Below are 16,397 nucleotides of genomic sequence, written 5' to 3' on the forward strand. Positions count from 1 at the left end.
TTTTTAATATGATATTGCCACTAATGCCATCTGTTCATGCCTCTAATCTTTCTCAGGACTCATATCTGCAGCTCCTTCCTTAATGTTGACCTTCATACCATAGTAACCATAGCGTAATAACCATTCCATGGCCTGAGCAGAAATCCAACAGGTATTTGCCATTATTATTAGCTTTGCTCTTTTCTCCAAATTTTCACAAAATATTTTTGTATGTCTAACAATCATTTCCAACTCTGCTATTTAGATCCCCAACAAGGACGATCTTTTCATTTTTCATTGTTTCAGTTGCTTTCTCTAAAGCCTCAAAAAATTCCTCCGCTTCTACCTTAGTAGAATCTTCTGTGGGACCATAGGCACAAATAAGTCTCATTGTCCAATTCCCCATTCTCATATTTACTTGAGATCGGCTGCCATTCAAGAAGATTAGTGTCGTATTTAGTGTTGAATACTATGGCTACTCCTTCTTTTCCTTGATTGTCATTGCCTGAATATAACATTTTGTATTTATTTCTCAAAAAGATCTCATCAGTTTTTGCCTTATATGACATAAGAGTCAAAAATATCTTGCTGTTGTACATTCAATGAGTTCTCTGCAGCATAGTAATCGATTCATTATTTCGTTTTCATTAACGAAACAAACAAATCCTAGTATATGAGCTTTACTGCTAATGTCAGTGGACTTGTCAATTTGTAAAGCAAAATGTTGTTTGGAAGGTTTATTGGTAACTGTTTTCTCAATCTCTTCTTCTTCTTTAGTATTCTGCAATTGAGCAGGTTTTTCTTTTAGTAGCAGAAACTTTCCTTCCACTCTTTTCTGTTCTGAGTCTTCTCTTTCAAGGTTGTGTACCTGTCTCCATTGAGCATGTCATCTAGCATTGTTTTCCTTACTCTTCCTCTGGGTCTTTTTCTGTCTATTTTACCTTCGATGGCATCTCCGATGATTCCATTCCCTCTCAGCATATGTCCGATCCAGTTTCCCTTGCTTCTTTTTATCCTCCTTAACAGACTTCTTTCTTCTTCTACTCTTTTCAAGACCTCTTCTTTAGTTATTTTATCTGTCCATTTGATTTTTTCCATCCTTCTCCAAATTCACATCTGAAAAGCTTTCCAAAATTTTAATTTCTTCTTCAATGTCCAAGTTTCAGCTGCATAGAGGGCAACACTCCACACATAACATTTTAGTCTTTTCTTTAGGTTTCTATCCATTTTACTTCTGAATAAATTCCATTTTCTATTAATGACATCTCTTCCCATCGCTTTTCTTGCTTTTATGTCACTTTTACATCTTCCAGCTAATAACACTTCCTAGATATTTAAATGTCTTTACTTGATTCAATTTTCCCCCATTTATTCTTATATCCATATTTGCCTCTTTCCTTGCTATTTTCATCACCTTTGTTTTTCTGATGTTAATTTTCATTCCATAATTGATACAGGATTCCAGTAATCTGTTCAACAGATGTTGTAGTCCTGTTTCAGTGTTTGATAGTAATGTCTTGTCATCTGCGTATCTTATTGTAAAAATCTGTCTACCTCCAATCTTTATTCCTTCTTCCGAGTTCTCCAGTGCTTCTTTTAGCATTGCTTCGGAATACATGTTGAACAAAATTGGTGACAGAGAACAGCCTTGTCTTACTCCTTGTCCAATGATACCTGGTTCTGTTGTACCATATGTCTCTCACCATGGCAGTTTGTCCCATATATAGCGAGATATTTAACATTCTGTCTTTCCAATCTATACCAATCTTTTCCATTACTTCCACCATCTTATCCCATTTTACATAGTCAAAAGCTTTCTTAAAAATTTTTTTAAAAGATGTTAACTTCTTTATTCACTTCTAGACTTCTTTCACTTACTATTCTTAACAGTCCAATCGCATCTCTTGTTCTCCTACCCTTCCTGAAACCAAGCTGATCTGCTCCAAGAAATTCTTCCACTTTAGATGCAATTCTTCATGTTAAGATTATCATACGTATTTTTGATGTATGAGAAATGATGCTTATTGTTCTAAAATCCTTGCAGTTCACTGCATTACTTTTCTTTGGTATAGGTATAAATATTAAGGTCATAAAATCTTTTGGTAGTTCTCCTTTGTTATAAATTAAATTGATATTTTGGTTATTTCTCCAGTTCCTTTCTTCTGAAGTTGTTTCAGGAATTCTGCAGATATTTCATCTATTTCTTCTGCCTTTCCACATTTTAGTTCTTTAATGGCCATTTCTACTTCTGTCTTCAAAATCTCTGGGCCTAGATCATCTTCATTTACTTTCTTTATATCTTCTAATGGCAACTCATTTAGTCTATTTTCCTCAATATCATATGACATATCTTTAATTTTATTTTTTATTGTATCATCCAAATGAGGAATTTTCATAATTTTCTTTTTTGCTTCATCGCCAAACATCATGTTTACTATTTCACAACATGCTGGTAAAATAAGAGACTCTACTATAGTATGTGGTTTTAATTTTACAGTAATTAATTCAGCTACCTTATATGATGGAAGTTGTGCCTTATAGGAAATTTTAAGTCTTTTCAAAATATTTTACTTGTTTAACTTGCATATTCAACAATATCTTGAAATAATCTTTGATTTTTGAAGCAAGATTGGCGTGCTTCATAGTAAAGTGGCGTTTCAACTTAGCAGGAACATTGTACTGTTGGATAGTTTTTCCCCACATACAAGACACTGGGAAATAGGACATTCTTCCTCAATTGTCCATGTAAAACCACAACTTAAATATTCGTCCAAATATATATCTATTAATTTTTCTTCTGTATGAGACGTATTTGCAGCAATGTCATTACTACTACTTCTACTACTTCCAGTTGTATTTGTCCCATCATTAATATTTACCTCAGAATCACATTTTTGTTTAATAATAAATTTATCCATTGCACACTGCTATGATGTTAGACAACACACAAACCAAATGCACATTAAAAATGGACTGTGCACTATTACGGTGTTACACAAACCAAATACGCACACATCACTGAATGACTGTAAAAGAGATGCTCCTTCCTTCCCCTCCTGCAAACACATGACCTATAAACGATATTCTGTTGGTTTAGAAGTCAACACATATATCAGTCTTCAGTTAGGATCAGAGTAGCCAATTACACTCAGGACTGTGTCAAGATAAGAAATATATATAAATTGGTATATCATTCATTTGAATGTTGAATTAAGTGGTTGAAAATACTGTTATTCAGACTTGCTATATGTTAACACATTTCCATATAAAAAATTATATCAAAAAAAATTTTTGAAATTTCATATGTCTGTGTATGATATTTTTCTTGTTAAAACAGTTGCTTGAATTTTTAACTTAAAATCAATGAACTGTTGTTAAACTTGTGTATCATTCAGAAATGATATTCTTTTGTGAGATTTTCATTTTACTTCATTTTTCAAGGCTGTAGTGGATGACTGGATTGAGGCTTACAAACAAGATCGAGATATAGCATTATTGGACTTAATGCAGTTTTTTATTCAGTGTGCTGGCTGTAAAGGTCGTATTACTCCTCAAATGCAGGCTACTATGGAACATGCACAGATTATACGTAAAATGACTGAAGAATTTGATGAGGTAAGAGGAAAGAAAAAGAATAAGAAAAAAATACCTATATGCATCTACTAACATCTTACTCTATTTTACCATTATCAGTTTCTTGGTATGTACATTCATGGGATGTACAGGATAGATACTTTGGCAGAGCTACATGATTAAGTTAACATTATTACTAATCTTTAACTAATTATTAACAACTTTCTTCCTCCAGCTTGGTCTGTTTCTTGTCAGCACTGCAATATTGTCAAATTTTATATTTCTGTTTTCTGGTGCACTTCTGATGGCATCAATCAATGTAGATATTGGTCTTTCTCTTGCCATCTTAGCATCAAACACCTGTTTTGCACCTTCCCTCTCATTTTCTGTTTAAGTGACACCATGCCACCTTGGATTAGCCATACTCACACATTATGGATGCTAAGAATGTCAAATTCCTTCCTGATATCTTCATTTTTTAAATACCCTTTATTTCTTCTTCTTCATCTACGATCTCTTGCGCTTTTAAGCGTCGAGATTTTGCCAAAGAGATTTCCATGCTGTCCTGTCCAAGGCTTGTTGTTTTGCTTCTTTCCAGTTAATTCCCTTCTTTTCCAATTTTTCTTTAATTTCCTTTTGCCAACCTTTCCTGGGTCTGTCTATGTTTCTTTTTCCTATTTTCTGGCTTTCGTATACAGTTTTTGGTATCTTTCATTCGATTAAGATGTCCAAACCACCTCATTTGGGCTTGTGTTATGAATTGGTTCAGAGGTGCAACTTGAAGGCTGTCTCTTATAGTTTGATTTCTTATTCGGTCTAGTCTTGTTTTTTGTGCAACTTTCCTAAGATATTTCATTTCAATTGTTTGTAGTTTATTTGTGTTTCCTGTTGTTAAACACCAAGACTCGCAACTGTATGTTAATGTTGGTAGAAACACTGAACGGTACACTGCCATTTTGTTATTCTGGGTGACTTTTTTTTTCCTATCTAGGTGTGGGCCTTTCATTGCATAGAACAGCTTTGTTCCCCCGGTTATCCTGTTGTTAATTTCTGTGTCTAGTCTACCATCTTCTTGTATGTATGATCCCAAGTATTTAAAGGAGTGGACTTGTTCCAGTTGATGGTTCTCTATTTTTATTATGTGTTTTGGTTGGTTTCTAGATATGATCATTATTTTAGTTTTATTTATATTTATGGTCATATTCCCTTTCTTTGTTTCTTCATACCAAATGTTGATGTTGTGCTGCAGATCTTCAGCTGTATTTGCTAGAATCACTACATAATCTGCAAAAGCCCTGTGTGAAATCCTGGTTTCTTTCAGTTTCCTGTATCCTAGGTGGAACTTTTTTTGTTTGGCATGCCTTTAAAATTTCACCCATTACTATAATGAAGAGAAGAGGGCTGAGGATACAGCCTTGCCTCACTCCTACATTTGTTTCAAATTCTTTTGATCTATTATTATAGGTTCTTACATAATTTCCATTATTTTTGTAGCGGCTTTGTATGGCTGCTATTAAGTTATCTTGTATTTCTTTAATGTTTGCCATATTAAGTGTCTGGGAACTCGGTCAAAGGCCTTTTCGAAATCTATAAAACATGCATGTAGTTCTTTTCCATATTCCAATGTTTTTTCTGATATTTGCCTAAGACTGAAGATAAGATCCTGCATGCTTCTATTTTTTCGAAAGCCATATTGCATTTTGTCCAGTGTATCCTCTATTTGGTTCCTAAGCCTTTCTTCTAAAATACAGGCATACAATTGTCCTGGAACGCTTAAAAACCAAATTCCTCTATGGTTTTCATATTTATGGTTGTCTCCTTTCTTAAATATAGGGATTATTATTGCTACTTCCCAGTCTTTGGGAATAATTTTCTTTTTCCGTACAACATTGAATAGGCGTAAAAGACATTTTATGGCTTTCGTTCCTAAATTCCTTACCATTTCTGGTGTTATTTGGTCATGGCCTGCTGATTTGCCCACTTTTATTTTATTTATTGCTGCTAACAGTTTCATTTGCATGAATTTCCTTAATTTGATCTTCTATTTTGCTTGCATGTCTTGCTCTTAGGGTTCTATTTTTTCTGTGTCCTTCATCTTCAAATAATTCTTGGAAGTACTGTTTCCATCTTTCCATGGTGTCTTCGGAATTTGTGAGTAACTTTCCATCCTTATTTTTGATAAACTTTATGGGTCATTCTTTCTCTGATCTCATTCTTCTTAAAACATTATAGAACAGTTTTTGGTTTCCTTTAAAACTTTGTTCTAAAGTATGTCTGAAGTCTTCCCAGCATTTTCTTTTCTCTTCTTTCACTAAGGTTTTAACTTTATTTCTTTGGTTGTTGTATAGTTCTCTATCAACCTGCAGCTTTGATGTTATATATCTCTTCCTTTTTCTTTTTAATTTCTTCTTTTAGTTCTTCAGTCCACTAGGGTGTTTTTATGTTTCTTCTGTTTATTATTTAATGTTACACCACAAATTTCTTTGCTTATTTCTAGAAGTGTTTTGAACCTGTACCACGGGCTTTCTACATCTTGGTCTTCATATATCTCTTTTTCCTACTTCTTTCATCTTCTATTTTACTTTTATACTCAATGGCTGTTTCTTCTTTCTTTAGTTTGTAGTTCTTTATCTTAACATTTATTTCCTTGCTACTTTTTCTACATTTTTCAACTTTTATTTTATGGATTGTTTCCAATACTAATAAGTAGTGGTCACTGCCTATTTCAGGACCTCTATAGACTCTTGTGTCTTTTGTATACTTTCAGTATGATCTGCTTATGATGGCATAGTCAATTATAGATGTTTCATTTCTACTGGGCTCTTCCCTGGTAAGCTTATGGATTTCTTTATGCTTGAACATAGTATTCAATATATGGCTGGCCCATGTATATGGGCCAGCCATATACAACAATTACAGTGAATACTTGGTTATCTGATTTAAAATCTATAGTGATTGTCAGCAACCTTTCATTTATTAGTTGCCATTTAGTAATATATTCTTTGAGATCTGGTTTAATTATGCAAGCTACCCCTTGTTTTTCCCATTCTCTTGGTTTTACCCCTGAATAAGATGTATATATATCCATCTTTCATTTTCTGGCAACCTTGACCTTTCTTTTTTGTTTCTGTGACTGCTAGCAGATCCAATCTTGATTTTTTTAAAATTTATCTATTAATTTGTTTTCTTTTCCATGTTCCGTATCTCATGTACCTTTTTCCTCACTTTGTCGTTAACCATCATCACCCGAGTCTGGTGGTGGGGCTGCCACCTTCGAGGGCCCCAGACCGGCCTATAAGAGAAGTGCTATCCTGTTGGTCCATGGGAGGTATTTTATTTCCCTCCTACCCTTATAGTAAACTATGATGAGCTTTCCCCAATCTGCCACCGGGGGGGGGGGGGGGCGTGCCCGATAGGGGTTACAGGTGTCCCCACATGGGATACTCTTTATTTAAATATATCAAATTGTGAAAGTATACATTGTGCTTTTTAGATTTTAGGTTTACTTCTTGCCATAATATATTTAAATGAACTGAATGGATTAAAACAAAAAATTATTTAGTATTTTAAATTTATCATAAATCTATGATAAAATTCTCGTAATGTTTTAATTCATTAAGTTTATTGCAATAATGGTGTAAGTTTTTGCAATGCAATTTTGCTCATAATTAGCTTATTATTTTGACACAGATATGCTGTATTTGTTCAAATTAATAAAATCATTGGTTCAAATTTCAAGACTCTTCATAGTCCTGAAATTTGAACCAAGTAATACCAAATACATAAAACATGTCTAGAAAAAAATTATTTAAAAAATATTTAAAAGGCTTTGATAGATCTGGATATGAGTAGTAAATGGGATGAAAAAAAAAAAAAAAAAAAAAAAAAAATTTTAGAAAATACTTCAGAAATTCTTAATCCTGTAAAAATAGCTGCATTAAGCAACAGAGATGCAACTTACTTAGCAGCAGAAGTCATAAATTATCTTCTGAATAATAAAGGTAATGAAATAAATTCAGAATCGGCAAAAGATGTATAACACACTTTTAATGACAATTGGAGAACATAAAAAATATATATATATTTGTTTGTTGAAATATTTACATAATTCTGAAATACAAAAAGATGACTTGTAATTAAAATGAAAAGCCAAACGGCTAGTTTTCTGGCAATTTAATAGATATTAAAGGGATAAAAATCCTATGTTGTTATATAGCCAGTAAGTGAAACTCAAGATTGAGAACTATGAGTTTCAATGCCAAAAAACTATCGGCGAAGGTAATTCGAAGCAAAGGTGGAGCAAGCTCCTTCACTATTCTTGATATTCTCTCATAATGCAAAACACAGCTCCTAGGAGATGTAATACTGTCATTACATTATGAGGAGAGGTCACTACCCAGACCGGTTTCATGTAATGTAATGACAGTATTACATCTCCTAGGAGCTGTGTTTTACATTATGAGAGAATATCAAGAATAGTGAGGGAGCTTGCTCCACCTTTGCTTTGAATTGCCTTCGCCGATAGTTTTTCGGCATTGAAACTCATAGATCGTAGTTCTCGATCTTGAGTTTCACTTACTGGCTATATAACAACATAGGATTTTTATCCCTTTAATATCTATTAAATTGCCAGAAAACTAGCCATTTGGCTTTTCATTTTAATTACAAAATATAAGCACGCCTTTATGGCATTCATATAGTGAAGGTATGTAAGTTCTTTTCACTAAGCTTTGATATCTTTCAGGTCTACCTACTCACTGATGAGACCTCAAAAAAGGTTGAAACCGGTCTGGGTAGTGACCTCTCCTTATAATGTAATGACAGTATTACCTCTCCTAGGAGCTGTGTTTTACATTATGAGATCAAGAATAGTGAGGGAGCTTGCTCCACCTTTGCTTCGAATTGCCTTCGCCGATAGTTTTTCGGCATTGAAACTCATAGATCGTAGTTCTCGATCTTGAGTTTCACTTACTGGCTATATAACAACATAGGATTTTTATCCCTTTAATAACAAAAAGATGACTTGTTTCCTCGTTGGTCAAAGTCAGAGTTACTCTCTTTTGCTGAAAATTTAAGTTCGCTACTTTTTCCATCTTAATACAGGATATTTTAATGAAGACCATGAATCGAATAGTTTTTAGACTTATTTTGCAAATGTAAACTTGGGTTAAAATTCTGAAATTCATTCAGAACTTGTTATATTACATATCATCTTAAAATTTCATTTTGTTTGTATCTGGTATATGTTAATTGTCAAATTTTTTGTTAAATGTAATTAATAATAAATGTACTTTGTTATTTTTTGTTTGCTCTGTGTTTAAATTTTTACTTTGCATACATAATTCAAAATAAAATTTGTTATAATTTTATTTTAATTTCAAATCTGTATTTTATTACATAAATGTATTAATCGGAATAACATTTAAAAATGGCAATTAAATGTATTTAAAAAATAATTTTCATGAGTGAAATTATGTAGTCCTGAGACTTGATAAAAAAATCTCATGTCCTAGGAATAGAAAAATAGTGGAGATGCAGAAATCTTAGTCATAATTGAAAAGCATTGTATGAGCAATTCAATGTTCATTTAGATGGACAGGATAATTTTTAGATGTGACCTAAAAATTATCCTATTTAGTCTTTAGAACAATTTCTACATTATCTAGCTTTAGTCTGCCAATGTTAATAAAATGTGCCACAGCATACCTACTTTAGTGGGTTTCCCTAGAATTGATATCAAGTATCATAATAACTGCTCATCAAAGATTACTAATAAAGTAATTATAAGGGGGACCGGAAAGTAATCTAGTTTTAATTGTTTAATTAACTGTTTTAATTTTTAGCCAATTGTATTTTTTTAAGTAACACATAAATTATTAATTTTGATTTTTATTTAAATATTAGAATTATTACTTTTTTATTTAAAAAATCTTTTTTTTTTTTTAAATTTCAGATTTTTTTTTTAATATGGCGGACTTTAAAGTTGAAGAGCAGCATTTACGTCATTGTATGGTGTTTTTGTTTCACCAAGGAAAGAATGCTACCGAGGTTAGCAAAATCATTTGCTCAACTTATGGAGATGTATTGAAGGTTAACAAATGTCAGTGATGGTTTAGGAGATTTGCAGAAAAAATTTTGATCTCTCTGATCATCCTCAATCTGGAAGACCTCTTACTCTAGATGACGATGCTCTTAAGACTCTCGTTAAATCGGATCCAAAACGAACTATACAAGAATTAGCAGAGAAACTTAATTCATCATGGTCAACTGTCCAAGAGCACTTACATAAGAGTGGCAAGGTTCTTAAACAGAGCGTATGGGTACCACATGAACTGTCAGACAACAATAAAGCACAGAGATGGACGATTTGCAATTCATTGTTGACCAGACAACAAAATGACCGCTTTTTGGAATGAGTCAACTGGTGATGACAAATGGGTGCTGTATAAGAATATTAAATGCAAAAAACAGTGGCTTTCTCCAAATCAAACTCCAATTCCAACACCTAAAGATGGACTTCATCCACAAAAGGTTCTGTTGTACGTTTGGTGGGATATTCGTGGAATTATTCATTACGAACTCATGGAACAAGGTAAGACTATCGCAGCAGCCATCTACTGTGAACAATTAGAGCGACTACATCAAGCATTGTTAATCAAATGTTCTGTGCTTGTCAATCGAAAAGGGGTAATTTTGCAGCAAGATAATGCAAAATCACATTCTGCAAGAATGACTCAAGAAAAAATTAGGCAGTTAGGATGGGAACTTCTACCACATCCTTCATATTCACCAGATATTGCCCCTAGTGACTATCACTTATTCAGGTCCTTAGAACACAGCATAAGAAATAAAACCTTCTGTTCACAAGATGATGTACAAAGAAGTTTGATATCATTTTTTGCCTCCAAAGAAAAAACTTTTTTCAAAAAAAGAATTCTAAACTTAGTAGATCGTTGGAATAAGGTTATAATTAATGATGGCGATTATATAATTGAATAACGTTAATTTTTTCTTTAATAAAATTTATATTAAAAATGTAGTTAAAAAATTGATTACTTTCCGGTCCCCTTTATATTTGTATATTTGGAAGTATGGTTAATGCCTTGTCATAAGTCCTGAATCATTATAAACCAACTGCATATATCTATTTCACAATTCATTCATACACTGAATTTCCTCTTCTAAATTGTGTTAAATTTTAGCTTCAAAAAAAAAAAATTTTTTTTTGTTTTATTTGGTAAGGTGATTCAGAATACTAATTTTTATTCTACTGTTCTAGGATAGTGGAGATTATCCTCTTATTATGGCAGGACCTCAGTGGAAGAAATTCAGATCAAACTTCTGTGAATTTGTCCAAGTATTGGTTCGTCAGTGTCAGTACAGTATAATATATGACCAGTATTTAATGGACAATGTTATTTCATTATTAACAGGTTTATCTGATTCCCAAGTTAGAGCTTTTCGCCATACAGCCACATTGGCAGGTGAGAATGCAAAATTAAAAAGTTATTGTAAAATATATTTATTATTTGTATGACTATTATGAATATTTACACATACCAATACTGACTCAGACAAGTCAATTGAAAATAGCAGAAGAAAAAAAATTCCTGGTTCCACTCTGAGAACGCTATGAAAATCTATATTTATATTAATTCTGATGAAAATCTATATTTATATTAATTCTGATTTTCTCAAAAAAAATTCCAGTATGTCACTGTTTAGATTTCTATTGCCTTCTGGTAAATATTAACTAGTTGCATTCCACTCATTTTTAACATATACTTTGAATTTCCACAGTGATTTGCAATGTATCACTTAAATAGTATCCCAGATCCAATCTGTCGACATCATTATGCCTCTTTAGGTAGGCTAAGTTTTCTAGCTTTTGATAGAAATGGCAAGACTTTTTCCCATCCAAGTACTTATGATTTTTCTTCCCAGAAGACACACAAACATGTGCATGTATAGTTCAGGGAATGACCTTATTCCATTAAGATTAGGTTTTAGTGTTAATGGCTTCATCTTGAAATAGATACAATCTACTATATTTGTGACTATGCATTTTCTAGATTCTTTGTCTATATCTACTATGTTTGTGACTATGCATTCCCTAGATGCTTTGTCTATATTACAGGGAGAGCCTTGCTCTCTATGCATGTAATTAGTTAAATCACCTTCTTGGGAAATGTCAAGTAGATTACATACATTCCTGCTGTTTAACCAATAGGTTGTGAAATGGATATTGCTGAATGTAGTGTTGAATGATTTTACTTAATTTTATTTAATGAATTATTTAGACCACCATTCAGCTTAAAAAGGCCTGTAAAGTAGCTTGAAAAATTGTGCTTAGTCTCCAGTCTTTACCTGTTCCAGAGATTTTCCATTCAGAATTCAACTTTAAATGTTTCTGTCTGTGTTCATTGTCTTTGACATTCATACCAAAATTATTACAGGAGTTATTCATGCACTTCTATTGGATTTATCTATAAGTGTAACATTATCTGCATAAAGTAAAGATCTGGGATTAACACCTCCAATTTTGATATCAGGTTTAATACCAAATTCCTTCATATTGTGGCCCATATAAATGATGAATAACAGTGGAAATAATATATATACCTTATTCTCACACTTGATTTAATATCAAACCATCTTCCTGTTTCTCCTTGAGTTCTAACTGACTTACAACTCAAATATATAGATGAATATTGTTTGATATAATGTCCTATTTACCTATTTATAGAGCTTTTCCTGTCATCTTGTTATATGCCTTTTTCAGATCTATGAAACTTAAATATAGATCACTGTTATGTTCCCATGCCTTCTCTAACCCTTCTATTTGGCCTAAACCTAGCTTGTTCTTGTCCAGGCTTCTCATCCACAATTTTTCTTAGTCTTTTTTCAAGTATACTTGCATAAAAATCTTACCAGGAACATTTAGTAGAAAAATTCTTATTTTTTTCATTCAGTTTATTTATTTATTTTTTTTAAATAGATGGGTACTATGAAAGATCAACTTCAATAATCTGGAATTCAACCTTCATCTACTATCAAATGTCATCTATTCCATCTGCCTTTCCACATTTCTGTTTTTGTTATGGCTTTTTCTATTTCAAGTATTCATATGTATTCCTGATTGCATTCCTGTTGAGTGTTTCTATCATCATGATGTCACTACTTGTTTCATTTAGCAGTCTTTCAAAGTAATTATCCCAGACATCCAGAATATCTATCTTCAGTTTTCATGTCACTTTTATCATCTGATTGCTTTTATAGTTCTCTTTCCTCCATTTCTAAGCTGTTTCAATAGCCTCCATAATATTTTGTTGCCTTCCTGATATGTTTTCCATGTTCTTACCAAAGTCTTCCATGACTTTTTTTGTTTAGCTTGTTTTACACAGTGCTTCTCTTTCTTACATTTTTCTCTGTATTCTATAAGAGCGCTAGCTGACTTACTAGCAGGGACTTTTAGTATGCTTTCTTCTTTTCCTTGACTGCATCTTTAACTTAGAGTCCACTATGGAGTTCTGATTTTTCTATCCTTGCAGGCAACGTCATCATATGCCTGATGACGTTGCCTGGCTGAATTAGTCTGTTTTCTTCAGAGTTTGATACTGAATCTTCAAGGTTTAGTTCTTATTTTCAAATTTTAATTTTTTCGTCCAGTTTACCTGTGAAAACTGCTCAACTTTTATTATTCTTTTTAAAACTCTTAACACTTGTCTTTTCAATATAAAACTTGATTTTATCTTGTTCAAAACTAAATGGTGGTTACTTCCAGTTTCAAATCCTCTGTGTACTCTTGTGTCCTGAACTGGTGGGAAAACATTGCTATCAATAATAACATAGTCCATGGTACTTTTCTTATTTCTTGCATCATATCTCCATGCAAATTTGTGCATATTTTTATTTGATCATGTTGTTAGTAATAACTAGTCCATGTCCTGAACAAACATCCAGCTGATTCTTTCCATTATTATTAGCTTTGTTTTTTTCTCAAAATTTTCCAAAAACATTTGTATAAGTCTGGTAATAATTTCCTACTCTGTTTAGATATCTCCAACAAAGACCAACTTTTTCTTTTTCATTGTGTTAGCTGCCTTCTCTTATCCCTTAAAAAATGCCTCCACTTCTTCCTTAATAGAACCTTCTGTGACATAGGCACAAATAAATCTTATTGTCTAGTTCCCATTTTGATATTTGCCCACTGCTTGATATTACCTGTGATTTAAGAGGATTATCCTCATTTAGTGTTGATTACTAGAAGCTGATAGCTTCTCTTTCTTTTCCCTGATTTTTATTACCTGAATATAACATCTTGTATTTGTTGCTTAGTAAAATCTCAACTGTGACATAATTTGAGCCTATTATGTCAGTCTGGTACTTATCTAATTCTGCTGTTTCCATTTCTTTTCAGTTGATGATCCTTATGTTTTATTAGTATGTTTCTACTTTCTTTTTATTATAAGAGAAATGGTTAATACCACAGATTTGTATCCAGAATATTGTTGTTATGATAAATTAAGGGATTGGGTGAGAGGCAAAGGAAATTCAAAAATAATATATTTATTTACAAATAATATTAGTGTAGATTTTTCTGTATTCTCTTAAATGGTATGTGTAAAATGTTTGTTTCACAAGTGCTAAATACAATTTTGCATTTCAAATATATTTATCTCCTAAAGAGAATATAAAGGCCCACACATTTAACACAGTTAAAAAACTTAAACATTACATAAGATTTCTTCTCTTCAAAATCATAGGATTTTGTGAGAATACACAAAACACAATTTTCTTAAACTCTGAATAATGACCATAAAATTCAAACTTTTAACTCATACCTGTTCCCCCCCTTCTACACACATTCTAAAACAAGAAAATAATTATTGCACAACCTTTCTTGAAAAAAAAAAGGATGCATTTCTTTCATATCTTGTCTGCAGTATCAGTTCCTTTCCTGTTTCCTCTAAGTATGTAGATAATTTTCAAGTTTCCTTTTTCCTTGTGGAAGCTTCATCATCGTCCTTAAATACAAAAAGTTCATCTCCTACTTTTCAGTGCTTATCTGGAATAGGTATTCTCTATACCATATCAAAAAGTAACTATCTGTTACTTGGGGAGAAACTATATAAACATTTTTCTGTCACAACTTTACTTAAGGAAATTCTTATGTTAATTTTGGGATAACTATTTTCTTCCCTCATAACACTCTTATCCACCTTTTTGGCTTCAGAAATTCCCTTAAAACTATTTTCTCCCCTAAAACTTTCAACTCCCTTTTAGAATGTCCTCTTTTTCTATGTTCTCATGAATGCAACAGGTGTTCTATTTTTCTTTCTTGCACTCATTCAACTTCCTCTTCGGAAGTACAATGTTCGCACAAGCACACTACCTGACATGGTGGCGAGGTGAAGGGCGTTTGTAAACAAGTCAGCAGTTCTTCAATGCCGTGAAATGTCATCAGAAAGTTCAATAATTTCTTCTCTCAAGTCCATGTTACAGAAATAAAAAACTACACTTAGAGGCAAGTCCTTTTTTAAAAATAAAATATCACAATCAAATAGTTTTACATGGGCTGTAAGTAACAGCTTTCTTATATAAACATTTCTAATTATTAAAAGAAATAATGCATATTTCCACTATACATTTTTGGAAATGTTTAACTACATGATAAATAATAAAAAAACGAAAAAAAAAAGTTTAGTTTTTTTAGTGCAGCCAAAATTTTATCAAATTTGGCTGCACTAAAAAAATTAATGCAATGTAATCGGATATCACTAGATAGCAGATATCCTACACTTATGTTAATTGCACAAATCTTCAGCTCTTCTGATGTTGAGTTGGGCTCTGTTCTGGTAGCTGACTTGTCACTGTTTGCCCTGGTTTCCTGTCAAAAACAACGGCCCTTGTTTATCTTGACGGCATCCCACTGGACATGAAGTTATTTCGTGTTGTACCATCATTTTGCATTACGGTTTAAGCCAATAAGAAAAACCATTTGGTCAGCTAAATCCCAAATTGTTAGACCATCCTCGTTCATTCAGTATCCATGTAGATACCTAACAATGTACACTACGATAAAGTGAGGATTGAACGTTAAATTTGAAGCCTAGGGTGGTTCTCTTCATTCCTTAAAAGGCTATGTGGAGGCCTGTCTCCTTTCAGTTATCAAGCTTTGAACCTTAAGCACCCTCCATAAATTCAGGTTCCTCCAAATTACACCCTGATCTGAAGAATCTGGATCTAAGAGATTGTCTTAGAACCAGATGCTTCAAGATTATCATGAACTCAAGCCTTTTTATGGGCTGATTTTATATCCCAGTATTCTTGACTGAATTTCACTGTATATTCTGAACTCATTTTGACTGTTTGCACAATGAAAATCCCAAATTATCTGGGAGAAGAAAACAACCTTTTCATTTCCATATGAAACTGGCTAACTTACCTTTTCACCTTCAGTTAAAAATATCTTTATTTCAATAAAAAGCTCCAAATTAGTAAAAGAATTGAATCCAGGCCCTTTTCCAATTAAGTGATATAAGTCTCATCTTCCTTTTGTCTGTGCTGTGGAGAAGATATTAATGCTAACAATGATTTTTAACTGTTAAATTGCACATATTGCAGACTATCCTTATTTAGAGATTACTTGTACATATCCCAGTCACCCTTTTCAAAATGCAAACAGAAATACATTTGGTGCAGAAAAAAATGTTTTCAAAGTCTTTCAGTGAATCTGGAAGATTTTACCACCACCCTCCTTTACTTATCCACTTTACAAATGTACATAGTCTCATTTCCATTCACACTGATATTCATTTTTAGTTGTGAAACCACATCTCTTC

The 16,397-nt window shown here is 32.6% G+C and overlaps 1 protein-coding gene across 2 annotated transcripts in view; it reads left to right on the plus strand.

Moving 5' to 3' along the window:
- The window catches only part of SA1 (stromal antigen), a 327,847-nt gene that overhangs the window by 21,543 nt on the left and 289,907 nt on the right, over positions 1-16,397 (plus strand). For both annotated transcript variants that reach the window (XM_090413330.1, XM_090413331.1), the window contains exons 4-5: positions 3,421-3,594; positions 10,832-11,036. In XM_090413330.1, coding sequence (XP_090269456.1) covers positions 3,421-3,594; positions 10,832-11,036 — 379 coding nt within the window. The remainder of the gene's footprint in view (positions 1-3,420; positions 3,595-10,831; positions 11,037-16,397) is intronic.

Source organism: Typopeltis vanoorti, chromosome 24 (genome assembly GCF_054136105.1).
Source record: "Typopeltis vanoorti isolate ZY-2024b chromosome 24, IOZ_Tvanoo_1.0, whole genome shotgun sequence".
Lineage (NCBI taxonomy): Eukaryota > Metazoa > Arthropoda > Arachnida > Uropygi > Thelyphonidae > Typopeltis > Typopeltis vanoorti.